General features: G+C 41.0%; 2 protein-coding genes across 3 annotated transcripts in view; one reads left to right on the top strand and one right to left on the bottom strand.

Moving 5' to 3' along the window:
* The window catches only part of LOC102780776 (neurotrypsin-like), a 34,685-nt gene that overhangs the window by 6,113 nt on the left and 13,611 nt on the right, over positions 1–14,961 (top strand). The window contains exons 3-6 of the mRNA XM_006790994.3: positions 11,032–11,274; positions 13,342–13,480; positions 13,570–13,748; positions 13,903–14,050. Of these exons, the coding sequence (XP_006791057.2) occupies positions 11,032–11,274; positions 13,342–13,480; positions 13,570–13,748; positions 13,903–14,050 (709 nt within the window). The remainder of the gene's footprint in view (positions 1–11,031; positions 11,275–13,341; positions 13,481–13,569; positions 13,749–13,902; positions 14,051–14,961) is intronic.
* Positions 1,113–9,183, bottom strand: LOC102780503 (E3 ubiquitin-protein ligase TRIM21-like). Of its 2 annotated transcripts, XM_006790993.2 has the most exons (3): positions 8,939–9,183; positions 7,349–7,445; positions 1,113–4,186 (listed from the first exon to the last, which is right to left on the bottom strand). In XM_006790993.2, exon 3 carries the CDS (start codon positions 4,182–4,184, stop codon positions 2,466–2,468), a length of 1,719 nt encoding a protein of 572 aa, XP_006791056.2. In that variant the 5' UTR covers positions 4,185–4,186; positions 7,349–7,445; positions 8,939–9,183; the 3' UTR covers positions 1,113–2,465. The 2 variants fall into 2 exon arrangements, with proteins under 2 accessions (XP_006791056.2, XP_087700881.1); XM_087844755.1 differs by lacking the exon at positions 8,939–9,183 and having other exon boundaries at positions 7,349–7,885.

The following is a 14,961-nucleotide window of genomic DNA, read 5'->3' as shown; positions in this document are numbered from 1 at the left end:
ATCATAATAAATGTTAGTTTTGAGCGATACTGAAAATGTTGCTTTTGTTTAGTTACGTAACGCTTTTTTACTTTATTAAAATTTTATGAAGCTGAAGATAAAAGTTTGATTAGTGCTACTGTGCAGCTTTTAAGCATGTTTTTGCCATTCAGCACAACAAATGCAAAATATATATGTGAAAATATTACATGATTTATATGGTAAGATTACGAATTACAAAGCAGTAAGGGAACATGGCAGTGTATCCTGTGTTTTTTTAAATATTTGATGATTGTTTGTTTGTATTTGTGCCTAAGTGCTTAAAAAGAAGTAAAAATGGCTCAAAGATAAAGTTGTGCATTTATTTTTCATCAGCACCGACACAAAACGTCAGTGTTAACTCTCCAGCGACCCAACTAGTAACTACAATGACCTTGAGGTGTAATTCCTATCTCTAATTGCGTTTATCTTATCTATATTGTTTATTTTCTCTTGCCGATATTCTAAAATGCTCCACTTTTTAGCTCATCCGGCCAAACGTCTGATGTTTTTATGCCAAGTATAAGTGTCAGATGGACAAGAATTGCAGGTGTAGTACTTGAGCACAGTGATCATATAGTGGATTTTCACCCAAATTCTGCTCAAGGCCAAAGTCATGTTTGTCACTTAATTGGAAATTTTACCATCTTTCAACTTCAGGTATTTATGGAAGAGGATTAGGGCGACTGAAAAACAAAAGTGGGCACGTCTTTTTTTCCCCTGCTTTTCCAGAATTCTGAGAAAAAGGTCATAAGTTTGACTTTAATCTCAGAATTTTGACTATTTTCTCAGAATTCTGGAAAAGAAGAAAAAAAAATACGTGCCCACTTTTTTTTTCTTCCTGTGGCTCTAATCCTCTTCTGTAGGTACTGGCCAGATTTTAGTGCAACAACATTAATTTGCCTTGGACATGACTGTTTGGCTCCTCCTTGACTTCTCAGTGTATTTTAAGCCTCATTTGTTTGTGGAGTACTGCCAACTAACCAATAACACAAAAACCTATCACTTTCTTTCTGTACACATTATATTAACTTCTAAACTGTGCTGGATATGAGAGAGGTGAAAAAAGGAGCTACAAAATCCACAAATTGTAGGCAAAAAATGTCATTTATTTTGACTTTCATTCCTCACAAATATTATTTATTTGGATATTGCAAAAAATACAAAAACCATTGCAATGAGTCAGGGAATTATGACTCCAGTTTGACACTTGAAAATTAAATCAGATCGATCTTCAATCAGGTATATATGTAATATTAAATATATCAAAATTAAAGGGACAGTGTTTTTCTCTGACTTGCTATGTGGATATATCTGTTGTTGTTTAATATACTGGAATCTACTTTAGCAGTGCTCACAGTGCCCAAAAACACATACAAAAGAATACACTACTCCGCAGCAACATTTCTTTCTACAAATCCGTAAACGTGTGCAAAATGTGCATCTATTCGTGACTTACAGAAGCACATCCTTTTAGTCCTTTCACCACTTTACAGACTCCACTCGCACCTCCATGTCGGCTATATAAGTAAGAACACCTGGTGAATTCATATTTTGTCTTGAAATCACAGGTGTTGCTCCCATTTACAGCACCACTTTCTTTTCAGTTAAATCCTCAATTTTATTATTTCCACCCATTCTTCTCCCTCGTTAACATGCTGTTCGATCTTCTGTGCACGAAGTGCCGAACTCGTTACAAGCTCGAAGCTTTCACACTTAAACTGACGTCACCATATGTAGCAGTAAACCCCCCTCTATAGTTTAGTCTTTTTTTGTAGTGTAATGAATTAGTCTGCCTGTTTATAAGATGAAGCCACCGTCCTACATTCATAAGACAATTATGAAGCTGCCTGGCAATGTGTCAAAACGTGATAGACTAAATAATTGAATTATTATACGAAAAACTGTGATAATAAATAACTCATTAGTCATTAAATGCACATCTAAACTTTCTGAAGGTTTGAATATTATTTTCCTCCTTAAAACAAACATTGAGAGACTTTCATATTGAGATTCACATTCACTGTTTTTATCAGTTTGCTTTTCCTTTTTACTTGTCAAAACTGGATTTATTCTACCGTCATTTCTTTATATTTTTTTTCCAAGGAGCCAGTCTTTCTTGTCATTTTAACCTCCTAGGACCTGGCTTCCACATATGTGGACATCCCATTTTGGGTTATTTAGACCATCAGGCCCATGTTATTTAGACCATCAGGCCCATGCTCTACATGGCAAAAAGAAACTAAACAAAACTGAAAAAAATCTGTACTTGGATAGGCGATTAGCAAATTTAGCAAGAAAACCTCATATATTCACATTATCTCACTGATAAATATCTATTAAAGACATTAAATATCCAAAACGTCCTTCATATTGGATATATGTCTTTAAATGTAAGGCACTTGGCTTTTACCCCACAAAGACTCAAACAGAATAATATATTTGATTCAAAGGGTGAGTCTCTGAAGCCCCGCTGACTCGTTTTCACCAACAGGAACTATTATCATGGGATCTAAGTTGGAGCCAAATTCATTGTCACAGGGATTAAAGTACGGATAGAGCTCCTCGGTAAAGAAACACTCAGTGAAAGAGTAAATAAGTGTTGCAGCCTCCGTGTCCCAAAATGATATTTGACCTCGTTCGTAATCCACAAAAACCCCGATCCGCTCCACTTTCCCAAAGTGTACCGGCTCATCCGGAGAGTTGAAGGTTTCAAACTTATTTTCCAGGAACCACATGGCCCACAGCCCACTACGCGAATCCCGACTGAGTGACCCTCTCCTCTGGACCGACGCAGCAGCCATGCCCAGACACCACTCGGTCTTCTGACCCACGTGAACCTCAAAGTAAAACTTGCGGGATGAGAAGCTTCTGTTTCCCAGAACTGCAAGATGCTCAGTGAACATGCTTGGGTTCGAGATTTGGTTTGCCCACCATCCTGAGCGCATGCTGTATCTTACTTGTTTCAAGTCGTCCGATATCATGAGCAGAGGATGAGCCGTGTCCGGATCCAGCAAGACGTTCACTTCGTACTGCTGCATATATCTGAGCGTGGCTTTATTTGACACGTCTGATCTGTCGCACAGTTTTTGTATGTCTGTGTTAATTTTGTTGAGCAGTGTTCGCAGCTGGGAGACGGAGTTTTTCAAAGATTCGCCTATGTGTTGTATCTCCAGGTGTCGGTTAAAGCTGAGATTGGAAGGATCCATTGTTTGAGGCAGGACAGAGGAGCTTGGGTAGTGCCGGAGAAAATGGAGCTGATCTTTAGTCTGCTTTAGCTCAATCAGCTTCACACTCGTCACCTGCAGCTCTGTGATCTCCTTCTCCATATCACTAATTACCCCTCGTGCTTCTTGTTCTACAGTTTTTTGCTTCTCCTCGATGACCGCGATGAGCTCTGTCTGACTCTTCTGAATCTCAGACACCAGGTCTGTTAGGTCCTGCACGCCGCTGGCAGTCACCTTTTCAGTTTCTGTCTTGCTTAGCTTTACTGATTCCTTCACTTTCACAACGTTCTGGAGCCTTTCCTGGATCATCCGCTGCACTTTACCCTCAGTGTGCTCCAGCAGGTTCTTCTTCTCGTCGTACGCCCGCTCCACAGGAACAACAGAGTGCTCCTTGTGGCGGGAGCTGGAGCAGACGTCACACAGCAGAGCGCTGTCGTCTCTGCAGAACCACATCAGCAGCTTGTTATGTTCCTCACAGATCCGCCCCTCCAGGCTCGCCACAGGTTCAATCAGCATGTGCTTCTTCAGTCCAGGGGCAAGGTGATGAGGCGCCAGATGAACATTGCAGTATGAAGTCTGACACTCCACACATGATTTAATTGCTTCTTGCGGCGTGTCGGTACAGATGCCACATAGCACCACAGCTCCAGGGCTGGCCTGCAGTGAATGAGCACTCCAGGTGTCAAAGTCTTTAGCTTTAAGCGACAAGACGTTTGACGTGAGCTCTGAAATGAAAGTGTTGACCTTGAGATCCGGTCTTCTTTCAAAAGCGTGATTACAGACAGGACACCGACAGACTTGCGCATCTTTCCAGTAGGTTTCGATACACAACATGCAGAAGTTGTGTCCACATGGAGTGGAAACTGGGCGAGTGAAGACATCCAGGCAGATGGGACACAGAAACTGGTCCTCAGAGAAGAGACTGCTGCCAGATGCCATTTCTAAGAAAACAGACAAACACTATTAAATCTAGGCCAACATTCAGATTAGCTGCTTTAGCTAAAATAAGTTCATGAGCTATTCTGGAGCTTTTAACAGCAGCTGTCACTACATTTTTAGTGGAAGTTACATTTTTGCCAAACTCTTTAAAACAACCCCCGAGAGTTGCTTATATAAGCAAAAGGCTTATCTTTGCATTTAGTGCTGTAATTATTTAACGCTGACTTTAACCATTAAAGTTAAAACTCGAATGGCAGGTTTCGCTCTGTTGTTTTCAGGCTGCAGAACAGGACGCGACCTGTGCAATCACCTTAATGAGCCTCAGTATTGCCCGGGGACAGATTTTTCCTGTTTCAGCAGGCATTGTCCTGATAACATTCAAATCAGTTCATAACCCGATAGTCTGCACTTAAACCACAGAGCAAATGTACTAAACTGCACCATCATCGAGACTCAGGATTAAATGGACCCATGCTTATAGACTGGGTTTTTAATAAACGCAGTTCTTTCATTTTCATTTCATTTTCAAATTATGTATTTCCATTTTTTTGACCTGTTGCTATTTAGTAAGTAGACATTTTCCTGTATAAATAAAGATGATTTTATTGCTAACTTCATGAATCTTTATTAACAGGCAGCACGGTGGCACGGTGGTTAGCACTGTTGCCACCGTGCATTGGAGATGTGGGGTAACACATACCCACAGAGCAGACAGGTCTGGCCCGAACCTGGTGTCAAGCCGGCACTGCTGGGTGACTTCCGGCATGGGTAAGTGGTATGTCATCCAGATATGGGCCAGGCCTGGCGTAGATGGCACTGTTTATGTGATGGCATGCCACATCTGGCCTGATTGTGGTTTGGTTTATGTGGCCCAGGCTCATAGAAAACGGGTCTTCCCTGGATCCGGCATCAAGCTGGCCCTTCTGACTGACTGGTGTCATGGCAGAGTGTATGTCAACCAGACGTGGGCCAGGTCTGGCAATGATGGCACTATCTATGTTCCTATTTTCCTATTTTAGTTAGAAGACCCAAATGCCATGTTGCAATACTATACTGCTATGGTAGCCAACGTTTCAAATGCAGGTTTGACAGGTTTGTGAGTGTACACTTTATCCTAAACCTAGTGAGGGTTTACTCATGTTTACCACTGGGTGGCTGTAGCGCAGGAGATAGAGCAGGTCACCTACTGATTGGAAGGTTAGTGGTTTGATCCCTGGCTCCTCCAGTATGCATGTCAAGAGTTTGAACGTAGTTATGAAGCACTCAATTTGGGTGAATGTGGAATGTTGTATAGAGCACTTTGTGTAATCTGGGAGAGTAGAAAAGTGCTATATAAGAATCATCCCATTCACTGTCTGAACAGAGTTTTCTCATGTTACTTTTGCACTATTATGTTCCGGCACATGTTGTTATTACATGGCTTGATTAAGGTACACATTAGGCTGACATCTAGGGGCAGAGCTGAAACTGTTCTGGGCCAGCAGTGTGTCTGCAACTGGCCTTGTGCGGGCCACCAAAGGGTCGTCATTCTTTGCGGTATGTGGGCCAGGTGTAAGCACATTGTGTGGGCCAGATCCGGGCCATACCAATTTTGCTATGTGGGTATAAAAGCACAGTACAGTCACTATGCACAAAAAGTGCAGTAAGGACAGTTAATAAGATCGGATATATTTTTAAATTCAAAAATGTGAAAATTCACAGATCTGGTCAGATTTAAAACTGGTCAAATAATATTCAGAAGAAGAAATCATGTGTTACCAAAAATTTTAAATGTGAAAAGTTTTCACAGACAGAGAGGGGAGCTACATTTGAAAAAACACAAAGCGAGGACAACAACGAGGAGCATGCAGTTAACAGTCTGGAGTAATGTGGAGGAGGCCATACAAATATAAATCAGACCGTGGCTCAGGGGGTTGGGAAGCGCATCTGTAACCGGAAGGTCGCTGGTTCGTTCCCTGGGCTCTCTGTCCTGGTCGTTGTGTCCTTGGGTAAGACACTTTACCCTACCGCCTATTGGTGGGTTTGGCAGAGGGGCCAATGGCGCGGTATGGCAGCCTTGCTTCTGTCAGTCTGCCCCAGCTACAACTTTAGCTTGCCTCCACCAGTGTGTGAATGTGAGAGTGAATGAATAGTGGAATTGTAAAGCGCTTTGGGTGCCTTAAAAAGTGCTGTATAAATGCAATCCATTGTTGTTATTATTATTAACAAATTATATAAAACACAACACAACAAAATAGAGCACTATATGGAAGCGGTGGGGTGTTAAATCTTTATATTAAGAATGACGTATTATACAAAGCAATACTTTTGGATAGGTGTAGTTAAATAACTATAGATCAGTGTATAAAGGTGTATATGTTAATATAACACAGGACTGTGCATTTGATATTTATGTAAGTATATTTATAGCATATATGTATATTTTAGACTGTATAATTAAAACAGATATATACGATGAATTAATAAGTGTGGGAATTAATACTAATTGAACTGGATAAGGCCAACATTTTTTTTCCATGTGAATGTGATGACTTTTACTGATTTATACTGACTTATATTGATTGATTGATTAATATTGAGTCTTACTAAAAGGAGTTAGTAGCTATCAAAGATGATCGTAGTTGTGCATTAAGAGGAACTGCTCGTTTGATATCTTGAACGTCATTATTTATATATTTATTTATTCATTTTTAAATCACATGTGATCATATTTGGAAGTTAGTTAATGCTTGCACTAGTTAGGGTGGATGGTTACCGAGCTCCCACTGTGATATTAAATAGGATGCTGAGTTTGGCAACCAAACAACAGACTTGAAACAAAATGTACCTACTGGGGAAAATAAACAGCTGATTCCTTTTCTTCTTATATCTCAGTGCTGAATAGGGCACCACCTGTCAATCAAAGGGCTTACACCCCTTATAATCAGGCTGGTCTACGAGTCCCTGCCTCTGCTAAAATTTTAAGAAATTCCCAGTGGGGTTAAAGTGTAAGTACAATTGGCTTTCACTTTCAGTCTGAGAAGACTAGCTGGAAGCATGATCTTAGCTGTTTCAGAGCTACTCCTAATCAAATAAAAGAGGATTCAAAAGGATTCAGAGTGACAGATTTTGCAGGAGTATCATGAAAAAGACAGAAACATTTCTACTGAATATGAAATACTCACCTGGTTGTTGGCATCACACTGGTGAAGTCTTCTTATATCGCTGAACCAGGGCGGCTGTCTCACATTCTGCACTTAGAAACCGTTGTTTTCAGGATGTCTGTGAAGAAAAGTTACGTACACGGATTGTTGGCTTTGCAGTTGATGATGGAATTGCGGTGATGGGCTGATGGGGAGGTTGCAACCACATTTCTGCGTTACATCATCCCTAATCTAACCGTCATTTAGTGCATTGTTCACATTTAGAGCTTGTGGTCCATGATGCTGTAAAACACATTAGAGAGCTGAGTCATTTTCACACATTTATTAGTTCGTTGGTCTCAGCAAACGAACAAGTTTGCCTCCTTCTCAGTCTGAAGATTCGCAGATATGGGTAAAAGAGGGTTTACAGATGACAGATTTCCTCTATGGGAAAAAAATATGTCATTAAAGCAGAGAAAGAAAAAATCTGCTGGGACAGAATATCATATTTTGTGTTGTTTTGTAATTGGGACAGCTGGCCAAATAGCACAAAGTGAAAGAAGTCACAAACTAAACAGTCTGTATTGCCTTGTTTTATTGGCAATAAAATATTACACATTTTAGTTTCACTACACAGCAGAGTATACGCTATTGTCATATGTTTAAGTTCTGAACTTTCAAAATTCATAATTATTCTATAAACATTACATTGAGAATAGAATACATTTAAAAAAAATTCTAATAGGCTTAAAAATATACAGGACCTAAATTATTTCTAAATTATTTTCATGGAAAAAGAAAAGCACATATCACACTCTGCTTATGATCCATATGTTTAAGCCTTTGAACAAGTAGAAAAAAAAGATGATTTATAAAATCTCCACGCCTTGTACAGCTGCCATGAATGGGGGAAATCATCTATAAGAACCAAATCTGTTTTTTGTACAAATGCTTTTTCTCCTGCTGTAAGTTTAGGCATCTTAACATGCTCCTCTTTTAAAGCTAGCATCAAGTGGCCACTAGAGAAACTGTAGTTTCTAGCATTTCTATTAATGGATTCGGTTTTATCAACCTTTCCAGACTTGTTTTGACACAGTGAGGCAATGAATGAGAGAAACCACTTAAACTATTACGCATTTGGCCAACTATGTGTGGTACACAGGTATCATCCCACTCTGTCAGTAACCTTCAAATAGACTGGCAACTTCCTTGAACTTTATGCTATTGTTGGAGTCATAATCAGATAAACTAAAAAAAAAAAAGGAAATTATAAAATTAGTCCCATGTGGCCTTTGTATCCTTGGCATATGCAGCTGGACAGTATGTTGTTAGTGTTACTTTCACTTCTCGTGCTTTGTGCCCTAAAAGCTGCAGTTCAGAGTTCACTACTGACACCGGAAACATAGTGAAACGTGGGAAATTCGACTCAGACATTTAGACAACAAATATCTTTAATCGGGAATATCACTAAAGAGATCATATGATCATATTTTTGAGACAACAGCTGTGGCAACATTTCTCAGCTAAAAAGCTTCACCAGCAAAGAGGTTTATGACCGTACAGCACATAAATAATACTAATGGCAGTAGCTATGTGTTATTAAGAAAGCCTAGGTTACTAGTGACTACTTACTTGTTGCTCCTCGTTGGTGTGGGAGTGAGAATAATGAGTATGGCTCAGTTCCCTTTCTCCAGAAGTATTTTGCTTTTGGTTTCCTCGGTGTCAAATTTCCTTAAAGGGACAGGCACCCTTTTTCTTGCTGCTTGCTCCGCATTTAGGTTTTGAGTCCAGTATGAGGGTGATTTAGATTTTTTAATTCTTAAGGATACATTTGTGCTTTACTTCAGAATTGCTTTTCCTCTTATCTGCCTCCAGTCTGTCTGTGTGTGTTTGTGTGTTGCAGTGTTGGTCACTCTGCAGTGAAATCTATGGATGTGCGTTAGTGTGTGAGGTGAGCTTCAGGGTTGCAGGGCGGTGTGTGCTGAAGAGATAAGGGTTGGGGGTTGCTGATACACTGCTACCATTAATCATGGTTTAGTAGCCGCTTGGCCTCCGAAACCCCCGAAGCTTTGGTGCGGGAAAAGTACTGAAGTTCTTCAGAGGAAGATGCAACGACTCAAGAGGAAAACACTCCTGTATCTGTAGAAAACAACATTCAGTCGAGCTCTTTCTTTGGTTTAGGGGGTTTTCATACTTATAGATCAGCCAAAGTGAAACTTGAAAAGACTTTATTGGATGCAACTGCTGTTCAACTACCTAATCAGCCAATCGCATAGCAGTAACTGCATTTAGGTTGACATGGTTAAGATGACCTGCTGAAGTTCAATTCAGTATCAGAATTGAACAGAAAGGTGATTTAAGTGACATAAATGTGCAGTGGTTGTTGGTGCCAGAAGGGCTTATCTGATTATTTCAGAAACTGCTGATGTACTCACAACTATTTCTAAGGTTGACAGAGAATTGTGTTACTGATGCAGGAGGAAAATGGCATAAACAGCAGTTCAGGATCCTGTTGTATCTAATATAAGTTAGATGGTAGGCTGATGTAAGCGCATTAGTGCTAAAAACTGCTCATTTCAGTCTGTTGCTAGGTGGTTGTTAGGCAACAAAAGGCGATATAGATAAGAACCTGCACGTAGCCCGAGTTGGCAGACAAAGAAACAAACAAACAGACAGACATGTTGTGTATTATAGTTAACATTTTGTTGATATTTGTAATGAACTTGGCATAATTTTCACCGGGATTGTTTTATTTTTTCCTCTTAACTGTCTTCGGCTTGTTTGCTGTTGTGCTGTGAATAAAAAATGTAGTGACTGATTGTTTGTGCCACATTAAGCAGATGTTGATCTTTCACAGGAACGAGTTTGAGGTGCTGCTGCTGTGACAGAGTGGAAGAAAAAACAGAAAAATCATTAGCAAACATCCTGGATATCTGTACCAAAGTTCAGCCACCCTTCCCACATTTGTCACAGAAGCAAACGACAAATGCAATCAGCATAGGTTCATCCTCTGTTTAACATGTTATAGTTCAGTGTGGCCCTGCAGACCAACATTCCAACAAATATGCAAATACAATAAAAAGATCAAGCAACTAAAGTCAGAGAGATCCTATTTTCCACTCTACTTGTATAAATCATTTACCTTTTTAAGTGACTTTGCACCTCTGAGTGTGCTGTGCAGTGCCTGTATGTGCACCACTCTGCCCATTATATTTTTTAGCATGATTTCTTTTCATTAGCGCATTCTGTGTGCGTTTTAATCAGCTGCAGCACAAAACCTGCTCTACATTTTGTGGCCTAATTTTGCTACACTTTGATGTCAGCAGTTTCCCTCTCAGACTGTCGAAGCTTCACTCACCCATTCCTCCCTCTCAGAGAAGATTACTGGCAGTATCTGGCCACCACCGTGTTAAATAAGGAGGTTCAGGGTCATGGAAATTTCCCCAGTTCACCATGGATCAGTGTGGTTGAATGCCTTAGAGGGGATCCTGCTGCAGTACTGGAGAATCATCCATGTAGGGTTTTATGTTAAGATATAATAAAGACACGGGGATAATGTGATTTGAATAAGACCCGTTTTACTCCCATTTCACCTCTCTTTTCCCAAACTATCTCTTTTATTCTCATTGTCCTCGCTGACCCAAATACCCGTCCTTTCATCCAAAACATCTCATTCTCTCATCTTCCTCAACATATACTTACTCTCCTCTCCCTTTGGTGTGCAGTGCCTCTGTCATGCTCTGAGGGATTCACAGAACTGGGATACTACAACGGCACCGTGTCGCAGACGGACTCTGGTGCCCCCTGTCTGAAATGGACTGAGTTTCCAGACTATGTCATGCAGTACCCGGGCCGCGGCCTGGGTGACCACAACTACTGCAGGAACCCGGATCGCGAGTCCAACCCGTGGTGTTTCTTCCGACAGAACTCAGGAGCAATTGGCTGGGCCTACTGCGACTGCCACCAGGGTATATCCACAGACACTCTGAACAGTTCATGCATGATTAAAAACAAGTTGACCTTTAAATGATTTCATTCCACGTTTAGTGCTGTACTCATTCCCCCCCACAAGGTTTTCACACCAAAAAGAAGGGAAGATACTCTTTTATGTAAAAGACAATATCTGCAAAACAACTGCAACAATTCAAAATCCAAAGAAATTTGGTGTGTAAAGATAAAATTCTATTGATACTTGGCATTCATGACTGATTAATGACTGAACTGCAATAACGTGTCGACCCTTTATGCACAAGTTCCTTAAACTGCATTATTTTAAATGTCCAAAAGGGGAATATGACGCTGTTTTTCATTTTATTTATTATAGTAAACATTTTCCTGATGAGTTTATATTCTGAATACAAGTTTGAAGAGTTCTTTAAATCAGCAGGATGTTCATTTTGTAAATTGTGGCTCCAGTTACAGTAAAACAGTCACAAACCGAACCCCAGTTCCTCTTGTAATGGAGAATAATTTCTAAATCTGGTTTCTGGCATGTAAAATCTAAACTTTCTATATCAGTATTACTCAATTTAAAAATAAGCCTCTGACTGGCTCAACAACCAATTTCTAAACTGATTAGAGTTCCAGGTATAAACTATTTCAAATGTTACCAACATGGTCTTTCTATCAACTTAATGTATTTAATAGAATAACTGCTTTCAAACCCATGTGATTATTTACATTCACCTGACACTGAGGGTCCCACTTTTTTCCTTCACAACTGCTTCAGTGGTTTGTGGCTCAAATTCATCTAGATGTTGGAAACAATCCTCAGAGATGTTGGTACCTATTGACATGATAGCATCACATTAGTGATGTGAATCTCCTGTTCCACCACATTCCACAGGTGCTCAGTTGGACTGAGATCTGGTGACTGTGGACTCACTCAGTCAGTTCAAGAAACCTGTTTGAGAATTCCTGATCTTTGTGACTCAGCACGTTATCCTGCTGGAATGCTTTCATGTTGTTTACAAAATGTTCTCACACTAACATGTGTGTGTTGCAGCAGAAATCAAGACTCAATAGACCAGGCAACGTATTTCCAATCAAATGCAAACTGTAGCCTCTGTTTCCTGTTCTTAGCTGACAGGAAGGACACGCGGTGTTTTCTTCTTCTGCTGTAGTCCATCTGCTTCAAGGTTCTACATGTAGTATGTTCAGAGATACTCTTCTGCATACCTTGGTTGTAATGAGTAGTAGCAGGACAGAGGTACACGCTTCTGCTCACTACATATTTTTTCTTTTTTAGACCAGTCTCTGTAAACCAGAGATGGTCGTGTGGGACAATCCAAGTAGGTCAGCAGTTCCTCAAATATCAGCCTGTCTAGTACCAACAACCATGCCACATTCAAAGTCACATTTTATCCACTTTCTGTTGCTCAGTTTTTACTTCAACAGTATTTTGATTAAATGTACTGAGTTGTTTCCACATGGTAACAAAGTGTCTGTTGAGTTAATTTTATCTGATAAATGTAAATGCTTTTAAAAACAAAACAAAACAAAACAGGCCACTGGTTTTGTGTCATCTTGTAAAACTGGCCTGCTGGGAAAACAAGTTTAGTTTTGTATAGCTATATATTTGCTATGAAACAACAGACAGCCACAGATGATTACGAGCTGTTGGATGTATTGGAGGGATTAGCATTTGAAGAGACAGATATTCCCCTCTGGACAAACGAGTTTAAAGGATGACTGTTGGTTTTAGATACACCTGAAACCAAACTTCAAAGGAATGCTAATGTTTGTCTGCAGGATGTGTCAACAGACAAGTGCTTGATAAAGTGATGTAGAGGTGTTCAGTGCTGAATATTGAATCAAACAGTGGAGGTCTGCCAGAGATACGATCACAATCTAATAACTGAATCATAACAAACACCTTGATGAGCGGTTAACCTCACAGTATGTGTGATGCCTGTGAAGACGAGTTTGTACTGAACTTATTTGGGTTATTATGTCAAAATTATGTTTATTATCTACTTGCCATTGTAAAATTTTGAGTTTTCTGATCATTAAAATTTGCGTGTTTGTGATTTTAGGTGCTACACGTCTGGTTGGCAGCTCGATCTCTGGCAGCGGTCGAGTTGAGGTTTACCTGAACGGCCAGTGGGGAGCAGTGTGCGACTCTCACTGGACGGACCGGGATGCCAGTGTGATCTGCAGACAGCTGGGTCTGGGGTAGGTCGGATGAAACATCTGCTAAGAGTTACAGTGACGTGTGACTGATGTAAAAAGTTCATTCTCACCGGTGACGTTTCTATTTTCAGCGATATCGGCACAGCGTTGCAGCACTCTCAGTTCGGCTCGGGCTCTGGCCTATTTCACTACGAACGTCTGGGTTGCCGCGGTGATGAGAACACCCTGAGTAAGTGCCGGAGCAGGATGTTCGTCACTGGTGACTGTAGCCATGGAAACGAAGCAGCAGTGGTGTGCGCACCACCAGAAGGTCAGTGTGACTTCCACAATGTCGTGGCAAACGCACCTGAATGTTTCGGCCCATACATAAGAGGCACAGAGCGATTCGGTTCCAATAAAATGTGTGTGAGAGCATTCAAGGTGGATGCTGCTGGATCTCATGCCATCTTTTAAACTCCTCTCAGGCAGTGGCCCTCCTCTGCGACTGGTTGGAGGTGAGGAAGACTTTGAAGGTCGTGTGGAGGTGTTTCATGCAGGAAGGTGGGGCTCTATCTGCGATGACCAGTGGGACGACAGGGATGCAGAGGTGGTGTGCAGACAGCTCAGTTTTGGGTACGTTCACACCTCCACCACAACTAGATAAGAGATGTATGGTAACATTTTGATCTTTGCCTAGTTCAAAGGTTACGTTGTGAGCCTCAGGCCACAGAGACACCTACTGTAGTAGGAGAGCCACAAATGTACAAATGAAGAAAGCAAACACAATGCCTGTTTTAAATTGGCTTTCTATCCCCTTTAAGGTCTTCTCCTTGTGCACCTCTGGACCAGGTCCAGAACTGCTGCTATTTCTAGATCACTCCCCGTATGTCCTGTTCTCACCACCTGGCAAGTTGACCCGACTTTCATTTCAAGGATCGTCACAGGCTCGGTCTCTGCTCACGAATAAGAGGCCAAACAGTTTTCAGGGGATAAGTGTACTCCTAAAGTAGCAGGCAGCATAATGTGTACTGCGGTACCTGCAGACTCTTTTATGTCTGTCACATGTTCTCAGCATGAACCTGGTCTCATTGGTAAAGAGAACTGGGTGCCACTGGCATGCATGAGTGCTCATGCATCCCTCAAAGTCTGTTTGCAACAGTTAGGTTAGAAGAATGAACTTGAGTATCCCGCTGCAGGTCCCTGTGTCGGTCTGACAGTGATCCTCCTGATTGTACAATCGTACTCAAACAAAGAAGTAGATAACGGTTCAGCTGCTGGCTTGTCCTTCTATAGCCTTGCCCAGCTCTCCTCTTGTAACAGCCCGGAGACACAGCAAACCTTCCTGTGACGGGACATATGGATACCCCAGCCTGAAGGAACTGGAGCATCTGTACAACACTCAGAGTGTAGTATTCTGTGGCCACCACCTGCAAAACCATTCTGTCATGAACCAAGGTTCATACACACAGAGTGGGGATCAAAAAGCAGACTCAATACAAAATTCACAGGAACTATGTACAGATTTATTTCTCTAACAGAAATGA

Source organism: Neolamprologus brichardi, chromosome 8, assembly GCF_056152115.1.
Source record: "Neolamprologus brichardi isolate AB-2024 chromosome 8, ASM5615211v1, whole genome shotgun sequence".
Classification (NCBI taxonomy): Eukaryota; Metazoa; Chordata; class Actinopteri; order Cichliformes; family Cichlidae; genus Neolamprologus; species Neolamprologus brichardi.
The sequence above is the reverse complement of the archived record's forward strand: the minus strand, read 5'-3'. Positions and strand labels throughout refer to the sequence as shown.